A 15,430-nucleotide genomic window follows, 5' to 3' on the forward strand; every position below is an offset into this window, starting at 1 on the left:
TTGAATGAAATATGTGCCCAAGTGAATGAGGTCCCCGTTTGACCAAGCAAGGTGTGAGTGTGTGTGTGTCCCCTTCTGTTCTAATACCCAGTGCTTCTGTGTTAAAAGGCTGGAACCCCTGACCCCCCCTCAGAAGCGAACGCGTACCCTCCAGGAGTAATTAGTGAGGACCTTGTTCTTTTTTCTGACGATGCAGGTGTACGTGCCCTCGTTGATGGCGTTGGCTACGATGCTGAGGTGGTCGTCCTTCAGGGAGATGTAGCCAGGATGGGAGTACTCCAGAAGCTCACCATCCTTATACCAGCTGGGGAAAACCAGTGTGAAACACCATTCAGACAATTGAATTATTGTTCTCCAGAGAACCATTTCCATTGTCTACACTGGCTCTCTGTGGCAGCTCGCATCCAGTTTAAAACTGGCGCTAGCCTACAGGGCAATGACCTCCTACCTTCAGGCCATGGTCAAGCCCTACACCACCTCCACCCCCCCCGACCACTACGCTCTGCTACCTCTAGGCGACTGGTTGCCCCGTCACTCCGAGGCCCCTGCGGTCGATCGACACGGTCACGGCTCTTCTCTGTCCTGGCCCCGCAGTGGTGGAACGAACTGCCCACTGACGTCAGGACAGCAGAGTCACTGCCCATATTTCGCCGCAGGCTCAAAACTCACCTCTTCAAGAAGTACTACCAGAATCCTACCACTTAAATCACCTATTGTATTTATATATTTTGCTACTCATGCACTTTCACTTGATGCTCTTAGTCACTTGTTTAGAAAGGAGATGCACTTGTGAGTTCTGGCAAGTAGTAGTACACTGACTACCTATGTTAAATGCAATTATTGTAAGTCGCTTTGGATAAAAACGTCCGCTAAACGACTAATGTAATGTATGGCCTCCACCATTTACAGTAGCTATGCAACCAACCATGCAGAACAGTTTTGGCGTTTGTTGCTTTTGCCCTCCTTATTAGCGTAGGACTACAAAGTGATCATTTACACGACCAAAGAATACTCACGATACTTTGCCCCTTTTGGCTGCAATTTTCTTCCCACAGCGGAAGGTGAGCTTCTTGCCCTCTGCCACCAGCTTGTTTTTGGTTCGTGGGGGGGCAGGGGTGGGCGCCACGGTGGGGAAGGGGAACTCTGAAGACAGGGAACGGAAGAACCGGTCTAAGGAAATACACTTCTGTACAGCAGATCTGGGTCAATATACAATTTGAAATCCTGTCAGTTACTATATTACTTTAGTTTATACTGCTTGACTCTACCTGGATCAGGTGACTTGACTCTACTCTCAGGTGAGTAGAGTTTGCATTTTTGGGAACAGCGAAAAAATAAACATTTATATAACAATAGAATGCCTAGGTTTCAATCAAATAAGTCTGAGTCTGAGTACTGTAAGTATGTCCTGTCCACAGACCCTTAGCGCCCTTAGCTTGGTGTACAGTCCTCATTTCACATATTTTCATGACCTTTATCATTTTTCTGTTGACATGGTCGTAAAAGTGCTTCCACATTACTCTGGGTACTTTTGCAACCTCCATAAAAAGACCTTACACCTGTCAGAGAGGCCTATTGTAGATGTCAGCGCTTTCCCCAGCGATCAAACCAGTGAGTGATAAATCCAGTCATCGTAATCCGCATCTGGTCTGAGAGACGCGCAGCATTAGGCCTAATGACGCCTCAGCTGGAAGTCTGTTTAAAAACAGTTGCTCTTGTTAAGGCCGCAAAAATCCCAAATTGACCTTCTGCGTCTCGAGCCATCAAGCCGCAGTCTGAAATTCCAGCGGTTTGGAGTCACTCAGGAATTTTCCACTGCCGTACGCCGTCTCCCAATCAACAATGAGGAACAGATTATCCAGAGCCAGGGATTGTATCCTCTCTCTTACTCTCTTTCTCTCTCTCTCTCTCTCTCTCTCTCTCTCTCCTTCACTCTCCCTTGTTACACACAACAATCTGATAAACCTACAACAATCTATTACTGCAACTGTTAGGAGTAGTCACTTCCTGTTGTGCAACTGGGGGCCTCAACGCTCGTCCGTCTGACTGTAAGAGCTTATGAGAATTCAAGCTGTCAACGTGCTTTAGTGATAAACTCTACACTTTAGAGCCCATCCAATTGGTCGACTCTTTCTGAATGAGTCTCCTTCAGCGGGAATATCGTATCTCCCTTCAAGCCGTTCAGCTTGAAGCTCCTATCATGGTTGTGCATCGCTGGACCTGTTGGCTCCTGTTGCTCCATTGGCAACGGGTTCAGAACAGTTTCCCAGCACCAGTAGATTTGATAGTAATCCCTTTCCTCTGGACTACTACTACACTCTTACCGTAACAGAAATCACAGCTGGAAGGGCAGTGCTTCTGCATGAGCTTGCGCTTGCTGTCGCAATAGCCTTTCCGTGCCCAGGCTGGACAGATAAAAAATCTATCCAAACATCCTGAAGCAGAGGAAAGAGAGGAGGGAAGACAGGGATCAGGGAGAAATTCGCAGTCTGCAGCAAAGGAACGTGGAGCAGCAACAGTATCTGCCATCAGGATTTTAGCCAGACAGGGCAATTTAGAAATAGAGTGATAGCTGATGTTTACAACTATCACCCTATTTCAAAACGGTCCTGCCTGCCAGCAGATCCTGCAATCCCTTGTAAATTATCAATTTAAGACTTTTCTTTTCAGACACCGTGCTGAGCTCTTAATAGTCTGGTTTCAGTGAGAAGCAGAGCACCATCTCCACCTCCTCAGCTAGAAATTCTATTGTGACTGGTCTGGATAGGAAACGACATTGTGCTGTTCTTTTTGGTGACCTTTCTAAGGCGTTTGACACTGTTAATCGCCCATTGTTATTGCGCAGACAGACTATCGCATATCGGATTCGATTCTGCTGCCTGCAATTGGTGGACTGTTTTCCAGAGCTAAAACAATTATTATGATCATCTCCACATTTGCACTCTTAACCATACTGTACTATTTACCCTTATTGTAAATATTTAGGCATCTGGATTGATGTTGAATTTACTTATAATGCATCTGGATTGATGTTGAATTTACTTATAAGGCATCTGGATTGATGTTGAATTTACTTATAAGGCATCTGGATTGATGTTGAATTTACTTTGGAAGGGTGGTCCACATTGATCATCTGTTAAACAAACTGTAGATAAAACTTGGCTTCTTGTATAGAAACAAATTTAAAATGTCTCGCTGTAGTACAAGACTGAATCTATGACATTGACTGAGGCCATGCTGGCTTTTGAACTGTTGAATAGTAAGTAGGAACAAAAAATAACATTTTCATTTTCTTCCAGAACCAAAGTTTCTGATCCTTGTTTTCCAAGTCTATCTCAGTTACTTGGCGTACCGTAGAGTCGGTGCAGGCCCCACACGTCATCCTGTGTGATCAGCTTGCGCCCCGTCAAAGTTGCGTTCAGGTGCATGATAGCATTGGGGTTCAAGGAGTGCATGAGGCCCAGAACATGACCGATCTCATGGGCCGCGACATGGACCAGGTCTGTCAGCCACACCCCTGCACAAACAAACAACAGCATGTTTTGTCTGTGTGTTATTATCTCAATTGTGCGTTCCGTAGCTTTTTCTCCTCTCCAATCTGACCTGGAAGAACTATAAACGCTAGTAATAGTTACTACCTCTCAGAAGTACGCCCATGATTAATTTGGAAAGTTGACAACATAAGGTAGCCTACAGACCTTTCTTCCAACTGAAGCGCATGTTTCCCAGAATCCAATACTCATGGTCGTCAAAGTGGATCTCGCCTGTCTGGGGGAAGAAGGCGTGGGCCAGCTCTCCGGTGATCCCGTCAAAACAGTGGTGCAAGTAGGACTGCAGACAGTCTGTGTGGTTGATGGGGTAGAAGCCTGCCAAGACGGAGAAATGTGCTTCAGAGCCGTGGGGGGAAACTCTCGCTCCAGCTCCTCTAACTCCACATACAGTACAGTTTAGAGATGACGAATTCCAAAAGGACAAACTTCTCCTCAAAATCCCCCCAGAGGATGACAGCCATTTTTCTCACTTTCACCAAGAATTTAGACTGGAACCGGAGTCCCAGACCCTGAGGCTTGATCTCAAAGGGACGTATAAGGCTTGATTTACAGTGGGCTCCAAAATTACTGGCACTGCTGACAGGCAATGCACAAAAAAGAAAAAAGATAAAAGAATTATAGAGGAACTCCAAATAAAAGCATGTTATAAATTCTGTACTATATTAATGTTCCAATGGAAGCAAACAAAACCATTTACTGATTTAATTAAAAATCTATTTCCTCCAAATCAAGGTTTCACAATTAATGACACCCTCAAAGGTTATTGTAAATAACATCATTCAAAATTACACCAGGTATTAGATTCCACTTACTGAAGTTCACCTAAGTCTAAAGGAACTATATTGAGACATTACATCACTTACTGTTTCACTATGGTATACAAATGAGGTAACACACATGCAATATCCCTTTGTCATCAAATACCATGAAGAAAACAAAATAATTGGCAGTTCAAAAGAGACAGGTGCTCGTAGACCTTCATAAATCTGGTTAAGGCTACAAGAAGATCCACAAACGATTTTATATACCACAGAGCACTGTCGGGGCAATTATTTAAAAATTCTAAAGACGTGAAACCATTGAAAACCTCATGGGTAGTGGACTCAACTGAATATTGCGCCCCAGGATACTGAGGAGAATGGTGAAAGGAAATCCCCACAAATCACAGTGAAAGAATCTCAGGCCTTGGTGGCGTCTTGGGGTCACCAGATTTCAAAAGGTGCCATCAGACACCACCTCCGCAAGCACAGACTCTTTGGAAACATTGCCAGAAGAAGGCCTTTGAACATTTTGGTCAAATTGTCTTTGACTTTGACAAACATGACAGGAAAAGACTCCATGCTGTTATCCTTGCCAGAGTTGGTTGCACTAAGTACTAAATGAGGGATGCCAATCATTTTGAAACCTTGATTTTGTTGACATTTATTTGGCATTAAATAATCGTTATGATTTTGGTTGATTCTATTGAATGAAGTACAGTATTTCACACATTTTGGTATATTCAGTTTCTCTACAATTATATTCTTCATATTTTTATGTATTATTTGTGCATTACCAGTCAGGGGTGCCAGTAAGTTTGGAGCCCACTCTAGATCACCTCAAAATGCTTACACAAGCTTGGAAGCTGTACTTTTAAAATTGTGTTTCATATAAAGCATGAATTATGCTGAGCATTAGATAAGCCATACAGTAGAGGTACAAGTGATCTCAATCAGTATGGTGTTACGCTCAGACACATTTTGCTGATGATGCTGGAACGCTAATGTTCCAGAATAGAGATTCAATCACAGCGCCCATCTGTTTCTGTGCTTTCTATGTTCCGCCCACCTATCTTGATGTCTGCCTCTTGGTCAGCTGGCACCTCTCTGAAGCTGAAGGGTGAGACGTCACTCCACATGCCGAAGGCCTTGGCGATGCCCCTACGCGTGTCACTGGCATTCATCAGATTCTTTGGGAAAGAGAGCAGCCTGCCCAGAAACAAAGCCATCATCTCATTAAACTTGTGTATAAAGTTTTCTACCAGATAAGCTAAAATCATGTATTCTCTATGCCCAAATAAAGCTACTGTAACCGTCCCTTTTTTGACAATCATCTCATACTTTCTATTGTGTTGTACTTCTACAGGGAACATTTTATAAACATTTAATTATTCTATGGGGAACAAATGCACTCCTTCATGTATGCAATTTCAGATTTGGTTGGAGAATCACCATAATTGACAGGCTGTAAAACGTGATATCCATACTTGTATGTGAGCTTGAGCTTGTCCCATTTGAGCTTCTCAGGCGTGAGGGTGTAGCGCTTGTTCCTGGAGAGGTGGAGCACATGCGAGCGAGCATCTTTACGAATCCCAATGAGCAACACACCAGAGGTGTGAGCTTCTTCCTTGGACAAAAACATCTTTGATTAACCACATGGGATTTGGATCAAGAAGACATGATGAAAAAGGCAAGAAGGAGAAACTGGGAGCTTTCAGTTCTGAGTGATATGGATGGAGTTGCCAATGGTCTCTTGCTGAGAATAGGTGAAAAATATCTCTACATCCTGCATTCTCATGCCTATGAATGTATGTTGCCATAATCTAAGTAAACTCTTGCTGCATCTTCAATATCTCTTTGTACCTTGAGTGTCCTAATTTGAATTGTCCAGCTGTGGAGATTCAACTCTATTGTAATTTTATAGTACTGCATATAACGCATTATTGCTATCCTCTTGCCTTGCAAATGTTACGTGTTACATTTTCATGTGAGGGCATTCCATCCCATGGAAACAGGAAGTGGTCACCCGTAAAACTGCTTTCCAAATGTTAAGTATGATATATTTTGCAGATATGTCTGATGTCCCTTTGGGGAAGGGCAAATAAGACTCCCAAATAATAACACCTGGATTCAATTCTACTTTTACAGCTTTGAAATCCCAGCAATGGATGCTTTGTGTTTCAGAACTATCATAAATGTGTTGTGAGTGACAAAGTATGCATGTTAAAGCTGCAGTATGTAGCTTCTGCACTATGAGCCTGCTATGAGCTAGCAATGAAGGACAATTTAGTCATCTTCAATCTCACAGTTTGTGGGTTTGGGTATCAAGGTCACAGAATAATAATATTTTAATATTTAAAATCTCATGAAAATCTTACATACTGCAGCTTTAAAGGAACAGATCTGATGATTCAATAGTAGGACGCAAAAATACAGTGTACAATATAATGACTGATTAGAGAACCATGGAATCAATTGTCTCAAATCGCAACAAGTAGGCTACATAGGAAACTACTGAGCAGAATAAAAACTCATTCCACACTTTTCTGTCAACAGGCTCAGTAAAGGCAGTAAACAGTAAAGGCAATGATTTTGATCTTGAATATGATTCATACCTTGTAGTGTTTCAAACTTACAGATATCATAAAATCCCACAACTCATCATAGCAAACAGAACAAAATATTCTCATAAAACCTTTGTGCACAGTATGCATTCTTCCAAGAAGCGCATTCTCTTCAATCTTTGGAAAAACAGTGAAAAACTAGTAAGAAAGAGTGAAGCCTTCCTGTTTTACTGATAATGGAGTCAAGGCGACATACATTACAACATAGGAAAACATTTTAACCAAAAGATTTAACCAAAAAGGAGCCGACATTCCATTTCAGTGGGAGCAATGTGAGAGCCCTCCATGTACCCTGGCCCTAAATCATGATTTCTTGAAACTACATGTTGTTCTAAGCTGCAGCCTTGGCAAACTACTGCTGGGAAAACAAATCAAAATAGGAAGGGAATTTCTGGTCCAAAACAAGTGCACTGGAGTTAACCTTCAGAAATCGATCAGTCTACAGTAACTGTGCTCACAATTTTTCATCTGATGAATACACCTGAACTACTGTACTTCAGCTTCAGATTTAAAGGAGTAGTAAAGGGAAATGCATGTTTAGCTCTGTTTTAAGGTTACTTATGATCATATACAATGGTTCAGATCAAAACTAGCACTTTTGAGAAAGTCTGATAATTGCTCTACCACCGTCATACAATGGATGTGGGTGGGCACCTTGAAAAATCATTCAAAAACATGTTAAACACTTGATTTCAAAGACAAGAAGCTCACCGATGGGGTAATTGGTGTCCGTTGGTGTTCTGACATCAAATTCGCCGCAAAGTATGAATCCTGTAGGGTTTTATTGATCATTTTATGAAATCCATTGACTTGTCTTGAAGCGACCGTTGTAGATGTGTAGATCAATCCGCAGAGGGGATTCAGGAAGCGGAACTACTTACGGTAGCTATTGTTATTGTTTATGTTGCTAGGCTACCTAGTTTGCAGAGGTTTACACACGTATGTGCTGCGACTAAAAAGTTATATGCCAAATATTTAAAAAAGCCTTTCCAGATGTACTAGAATCTTACTTCATGGCGAATTATATGTCAAAACGCCTTCTTGTCTTTGAAATTGAGAGTTTAACATGTTTTTTGAATGATTTTTCAAGATGCCCACCCACATCCATTGTATGACCAAAACGGTGGTAGAGCAATTATCAGACTTTCTCAAAAGTGCTAGTTTTGTCAACGTTTTGATCTGAACCATTGTATAAGATCATAAGTAACCTTAAAACAGGGCTAAACATGCATTTTCCCTTTACTACTCCTTTAAAGTCATGAACAAATGGAGAAACCTATAGTGGAGTTGCTGAATATCACATCACATATTAGATTTTTTTTTTTTTTCCTTCTTGATCACAAAGGGGAAAAGTAATCAACTATTCTTTTTACACACCTGGTTCTTTAGTCTAGGAGACATTTTAGTTAGGGAAAAAAATCAATTCTATTCACCCACAGAGGATATTCTGTCAGCATGTCTGTGTCAAAGGAAATGACATAGTATCCAATCCATATCCAAGTCACTAATAGATGGAGGGAATGTATCCTGCAGTTCCCAACTGTGCACACTGGGCAGCTATGAGGCTGAATTGATATGGGTCAGGAAATTGAATCTGTACTGTACACTTCATGTATCAACATTATGAAAAACATAATTCACCTTTATTCATAATAAAAAATAAAATAAATCTGAAATTGTATTTGAAGTTGGGGCATGGGATCGTGTCATGCGTGATCACGGGTATACTGTACATCAAAGTCAGAGTCCTCTTCAATTTTTACAACGAAAATGTTTGCATGATATTGCATTTTTCTGTTATGACTGATTTAGCCTAATTCTTATTGTCACCAAGCTGGAGGCAGTCTGTCGCTGCAATGACACGAAATGAAATGAATAAAATAATGTGATAAACTCGTGTGAACGTAGGCTATTTTATCTAATTAAAATTGTATAACCGCGCAAACTGAATATTCTGTCTGGGGTACCAGTTTAGATTTTTTTTTTAATCTGTCAGAAATAGAGCAATGGCTTTAAAGTTTCAATTCAGGCGTGTTAAAATGTGAAATGATCACACCATACCTCTAATCTCCAGGTAGGAAATGCTGTGGTTTCTTGCATCCCTACGAACAGGACACTGAGCACCGCCACAACAAGGAGAGGAGCACTGAAGTCGCCGCTTCGTAAACTTCTGAATGTCTGACCCACCATCGTTGCGATATCACCCTCCAGAAAATTCCCTCAACGTAGACAGACTATACTATTTCACCACCATCTATACCTGTGGATATCAATGATCTTCCATTGCAAGCTTTTATAGCAGCCTACAATCTTAGTTGCAGTTGGTGGCAGCGCAGTCCAGAGGACTGGGTTGTGGAGTCTTTGGTCACCAGCCGCCCAGAAGGCTGCATCAAAGTTTGTAGCTTTCTATTCAACCCGGCCGCAGCGCTATTCCGCACCGTCTGCCAAAAGGTTTCACATTACTTTTAATGGAGGTCAGAGCTTGACAAGTTTAAATGGAAAGGAAACCATCACACGTAGGCTATTCATCTTGAATCATAAACACCAAAAATAACACGAAAAAATAATGAATAGGTCGGTTTATGATTTCGATTTCTTTGTGTTGGCCAAATTCTTTGATTCAGTTTCTAATTATTTCCACACATGATCAACTTTGAGTCACTCCATATCAAAAATGCTTCACATAGGCCCCAACAGTTTGGAATATCTGATTTAAAATCAACTCATTTTGGTCATTGTGCAATACATTTAGGTCTGTCTTGATTAGACTAACTTAATATCCTACTTTAATTGTGAGATCTTGTAATGCCTTTGGGGGGGGGGGGGGGTGTTGCCATTCAAATCACACGATTTCTTCCAACCACAAACATAGTTTCATCATCAACATCAACACCATCCTGTGACCTGAATGGCCAAGAGACATTTATTAATGAAACATTGAGCTCTATAATTAATTAATTTGGTGCCAGCTTTGTAGCGTCTGGGAGAGTCACATTGAATAAGTGGGGGTCATGATTGGGGTGCAAGGCCTTGTGGTGCTTATAATGCAAGGGCAAGGGCAGAACTTGAGGCTGAGTTTTTATCAACTACCTATATATGGGGGTACATTCGAGGGCTGCAATGTTTGTAGAGGTTTTCAGCGAGAAACGCGTTCGACCCAAATATGCAAAAAGCCAGGTAAAAATGATAGGAGTTAAATTAGCATATACTTGCGTGATGATTATAAGGGAATTATTATGGCCATAATTATAACATATGAACAAAGATATCTTGCATAAATGTAGTTACAACACGCGGAACGTTTTTTAATCTCGAGTTTCCCCACGACCCACAATCTAGTTGCACTTAAAAGGAACGGAGTAAATGGCGCCCGTCAAGTACAGGGTGAACTGTGGTCAGCCAGTAAAATAGCGTCAAAATTGACACGTAGCAGCCTCGAAATCTGGGCAGGGTCAGACCTGTGTATGGATAGTGGTCATAGGGAAAAAAATCAAATGGCGTGAATGAGTTTATCTGAGAGATCCATCATAAAAAGGTAGGTTCCGGGTCGGACATTTCATTTCTTCCCCTCCTTTGGATGAATCTCACTTTAGCACTCTGGCTAGTTAGCTTTAATCCCATAATCTCTGTTAGCTTGCTTGCTAACGTTAGTTGTCTTCTTAGCCCCGCGATGTCTTTATAGTGGCTAATTTTCAGCATTTCATATGTGGAAAATGAACTGCACATGCTAGCAGCCACAGTGAAATGTGAACGTTAACCAAGTTCATAGCACCCTTCTACAGCTGAAACGACCTCCTTAGCGATCCCATCTAGCTAGGTTGATTTAATCTTAATATAAACAATTTGTTTTCTCTTAGCCTCCCATCCTAATCCGTTGCCTCTGGCTTTCGTAGCTTTAACCTTCAAAGGATGTTGATGATCATAACCGTTACATAAAGTGATGGTCACTGCAAAATGAACTGCCTCCAATGCTTTGTGGTCTTTGTGATTTTAGGTCCACCATCCTCATTTTGGAGCACTGTTGCTCTTATTTTGGAGCACAGTACTTCTGCTGACCTTGGCAGAGGTATGGCTGATGGACAGAAATTCAGCAGGGCAGAAACATTTGTTGTGGACGGATGTAACGGACACAATGGGATGAGAAAACCGGGTTTGAATGACACGTTGAACCACCATACGTCCAATCACAGAATCTCAGGGATGGCCCGCGTCACCTCCCACATGAGGAACAAGTGTGCTGCCTATGTGCTGGCCCTGAGGCCCTGGAGCTTCAGTGCTTCGCTCACGCCGGTGGCTCTGGGCACTGCCCTGGCCTACAAGCTGGAGGGCTCTGTCGACTTGGTCATCCTGATGGTGTGTGCCGTGGCCGTCTTGGTAGTGCACGGTGCAGGGAACCTTGTGAACACGTACTATGACTTCTCCAAAGGGATTGACCACAAGAAGAGCGACGATAGGACTCTGGTGGACGAGATCCTCGCCCCACAGGATGTAGTCATGTTCGGAGCAGTGCTGTACTCTGTGGGGTGCTTGTGTGCCACTCTGCTGTACTTTCTCTCTACTTTGCGGATGGAGCATCTAGCCCTTATTTATTTTGGAGGGCTCTCCAGCTCTTTTCTATACACGGGAGGTAGGTCAAATAGTAGGCTCAACTATTAGATGCTGCATGTAGGCTGTTATTTCTATCTTTCCTGTATTCTAAACAAACATGCATTTATTGTACATCACAGTCTGACTGAGTAACGGTTTACTTACTATGTTCTCAGGGGATTTTGTTCTTGCCACAACAATGAGGGAGCATCATTCATTCATTTATTTGTACAAGCATTTAAAAAGTTCCCTCCATCAAATAATAAGCATGTATTATCACACACACAAACTGTAGGTCGACTAATTGTTGACAGATGTAGGTGATTGTTTGTTCTTGTTTCCAGGCATCGGTCTGAAATACGTGGCCCTTGGAGACGTGGTGATCCTGATTACCTTTGGCCCACTGGCGGTCATGTTTGCCCACGCCGTGCAGGTGGGCTACCTATCAGTCTTGCCGCTAGTCTATGGCGTCCCTCTGGCCCTCAACACAGAGGCCATCCTCCACAGCAACAACACCAGAGACATGGACTCCGACAAGCAGGCGGGCATCGTCACACTGGCCATTCTCATTGGCCCCACCCTCTCCTACGTCCTCTACAACCTCCTGCTTTTTGTCCCCTATGTGGTCTTCTGCATCCTGGCCACACGCTACACCATTAGCATGGCTCTGCCTCTGCTCTCTCTGCCCATGGCCTTTCCCCTGGAGAGGCAGTTTCGCAGCCAGTGTTATTACAACATACCCCAAAAGACAGCCAAGCTCAACCTCCTAATGGGAATCTTCTATGTCTTCGGGATCATTCTGGCACCTCAGGGCTGCTTACCATTACTGTGAATTTGCTTTTTGGGAGGGAGGACTGTTTTGTTTTAATACAGACTAGTTTATGGATGTCTTTGTATTTGTAATGATTTACTTGAGGAGGTAAATGCTTTAATTTATTGTATAATTTATACACTTGAGAGTAATTGACAGTGTAGTTGCTCCTACTGACGATATAACCAGACGTGTCATTGTTTCAGTATTTTGCACACAACATTGTTGGTTGGTGTTGGTTTAATTAAGTATTACTCTCATATTTGTATCTGCTTTAAACAAGGGGCCTCATGACGCGATTAAGGAACCATAGGTTGCTATATCGCTTGTTGGGGTCTTCAGACTAGCAGCCAGTGATGCCATTATCCATAATGTCATTAAACCAAATGTAAATCTTTAATTTTCTGTAAATGGTATTCTTAAATGTGTTTTAATTGTTGACTCATTTGATGAGCCACGAATTGATTTAATTGGATTCAAATTAAACATTTTGAAAGATAATGGTGAATCTTTGAGTCTTTCTGACCAATAACTAACACTGTAGCTTGAGAGTATGATTCAATCTCTCCAAATGCATGGTCTGGTACCCCAAGTCTAAAATTTGTGCATTGATAATTCAAAGTACTACTGAACCCCTGCATCAAGAAAAAACATTCAGTAAAAATTGTGCCACTAGCCTTCAAAGAAATGCGAAATCGCGTATTTGTGTAGGGTTATTGTGTATGCACCATTTATAATGGGGATAAGATGTAGGCACCATAAAATGAAGAATCCCACATGCTCATACTAGCCTAAATTGATGAATGTTGCAAAGTTGACTGGTCTACTTTCCATATGAGGGGCAGGTCCGTGTACCGTTTATCAGTTTAATTAGATCAATGACGTGACTAAATAGAATAATACGTAATGGCTAGCAATATTTCAATTGTGCATTTTTTTATGTTAAATAGAAATTTCACTATGTGGATTCGTTTTTTCCCAATTGTCGATTTTTGTTTATACAACGGTTAGTTCTGGTTCTTGATTCTGATTGGCTGGAAGCCGTGTTAAAATACTTTGTAACACACCTGGGACCGCATATCATTCAATTTTCAGTATTAATGCGCCTCCCATTTGATCCAATGCATTGTAGTTGTTATTGTTGCTTGGCAACCCTTTTGTTAGGGGAACTATTTTGCTCGGCGGAATTGAGGGGATGATGCTTCGTTTTTAATAAATCTTAATATTTTACATTGCTGTGTGTTTATTTTACACTAATAGATGTAGTAACCGTTGTATAAAAGCAATAAACCACTCGAGGCCGTGTGTTATTGATTTTATAACAGCTAGGGGGGTTTTAGGCACTCCGCTTCGCGTCGTGCCTAACAACGCCCCCTAGCTGTTATAAAATCACTATAACACACGGCCTCGAGTGGTTACGTGCTTAAATACGATCCTTTGAAAAATGAAAATTGAAATATCGACACAGGTCAGAAAACTGTAATATTTCCTGTTTTTCGCCTCATCTGGAGGGAGGAGGGGCGGGAACTCTGCTGCACGTCATCAAATGTCACAGCGGAAGCAACCAATCACACTGCCGGCTTGTTTCTGGCAGTATTTTCAGTTTATTTCCCGTCTGCGTTCCCCGTAGTCAGCTAATGTTACGTTGAGCTAGCATAGATATAATCAACAATCGCCCTGTAGCCTACATCAATATACTGTACTATGCATATTCACCAAAACAACTACTGTCATATGTCTATATATTAATTTAATCGTGCCATATATTAATGTAATCGTACCACCATAACATATATTCAAAGCATATCTTCATTATTTTCGCCATGCTAAAATCGCTGTGCTACAGTTAGAGTTGCACTTATTGTAAGTTAAAGGAAACTGAGTCTTCTGCTCGATCTAGCCTTTATTAGGCCTATTGGCCAAAATATCGAGGTGGACATCATCCTCTCTTCCTAGAATCTGTCTGTGTGCTTTTCTTATCTACCGGATCAATTAAGTAGGCTATTGAACTATCTATCTTGAGCAGTTTGATTACTGTCATTATAAGGAGAATAACCGGAGAATAACCACGCATTGACCCGACCCCCTTATGGACTTGAATGAAATTCTCCATTCATTATCTGCGGTTGTGTGTGTGAGTGATTCTGCACACAGAGAGTAGCCTGTATGAGTCAGGAGGCTATAGTTTATCTGCGTATTAGACTCTGAGGCTCCAGAGTAGGATAAGGCTCAATTGTTGTAAGAACAATATGGGTATCTCCACTATAGCCTAGTCTACATTGTGGAAGTTTATTCGAGACAGTAGGCTATGATCAGTCAACTCATTGGGGTTTATAGACCAAGTAAGCCTACTTAGCTCTTAGCAGGAGCACAGATACCCACTTCTTCAGAAGACCATGTCCAGTCGAAAAGTTGCCTGTCCATATCTTAAATGAATAAAGTATCAGGACCTAATCCATCGTGCGGATATCCTATCCTCTCAGAATTGAACCTTTTTATCCTGCACCTGGCTAAATGGTTGGATGTGCATACAGCTACTCTGTCACTGACTGAACGTGTACAGTAGCCTATCAGATAATGTATTCTACTATACTGTAGGCTAGGCTATACTTGTATATTGATGTACAGGGCGAAGATGGATTATATTTTATGATAGTTTAACGTAACGTTAGCTGACTACGTGGAACGCAGACAGAAATAAACTGAAACTGCCTTAAACAAGCCGGGCAGTGTGATTGGTTGATTCCGTTGTGACATTTGATAACCTGCAGCAGAGTTCCCTCCCCTCCTACCTAGGCTACAGATGAGGCGAAAAACACCCAAAAGTGTCTCGAAAAACAGGAAATACTACAGTTGTTTGTTTGTTTTACTTGCGTCTGTATTTCAATTTTCATTTTTCTTAGAAGCATACAAAAATCGACAATTGGACAACACGAGTCCACATAGGGAAATTTCTATTTAACATCAGGAAATATTGCAACCAATTACGTATTATTCTATTTAGTCACGTTAATAAAATTGAACTGATAAACGTTACGGACGCAAACGGTTACAGTAGAGACTATACAGTAACAGTATAGCTACGGTAGCCTAATTGAA

The 15,430-nt window shown here is 41.6% G+C and overlaps 2 protein-coding genes across 2 annotated transcripts; one reads left to right on the forward strand and one right to left on the reverse strand.

The window, feature by feature from the left end:
• Positions 1-38: 38 nt before the first annotated feature.
• On the reverse strand, positions 39-9,287 carry mmp23ba (matrix metallopeptidase 23ba). Its single transcript, XM_084461651.1, has 8 exons — positions 8,995-9,287; positions 5,797-5,936; positions 5,379-5,518; positions 3,699-3,866; positions 3,353-3,517; positions 2,325-2,435; positions 1,017-1,143; positions 39-304 (listed from the first exon to the last, which is right to left on the reverse strand). Exons 1-8 carry the CDS (start codon positions 9,121-9,123, stop codon positions 130-132), a joined length of 1,155 nt encoding a protein of 384 aa, XP_084317777.1. The 5' UTR covers positions 9,124-9,287; the 3' UTR covers positions 39-129.
• A 1,011-nt stretch (positions 9,288-10,298) lies between these two features.
• On the forward strand, positions 10,299-13,392 carry LOC311329803 (ubiA prenyltransferase domain-containing protein 1-like). The gene is made up of 3 exons (XM_084461729.1): positions 10,299-10,468; positions 10,928-11,560; positions 11,865-13,392. Exons 2-3 carry the CDS (start codon positions 11,002-11,004, stop codon positions 12,350-12,352), a joined length of 1,047 nt encoding a protein of 348 aa, XP_084317855.1. The 5' UTR covers positions 10,299-10,468; positions 10,928-11,001; the 3' UTR covers positions 12,353-13,392.
• The last annotated feature ends 2,038 nt before the right edge of the window (positions 13,393-15,430 follow it).

Source organism: Borostomias antarcticus (genome assembly GCF_949987555.1).
Source record: "Borostomias antarcticus genome assembly, chromosome: 3".
In the NCBI taxonomy this organism is placed as follows: domain Eukaryota; kingdom Metazoa; phylum Chordata; class Actinopteri; order Stomiiformes; family Stomiidae; genus Borostomias; species Borostomias antarcticus.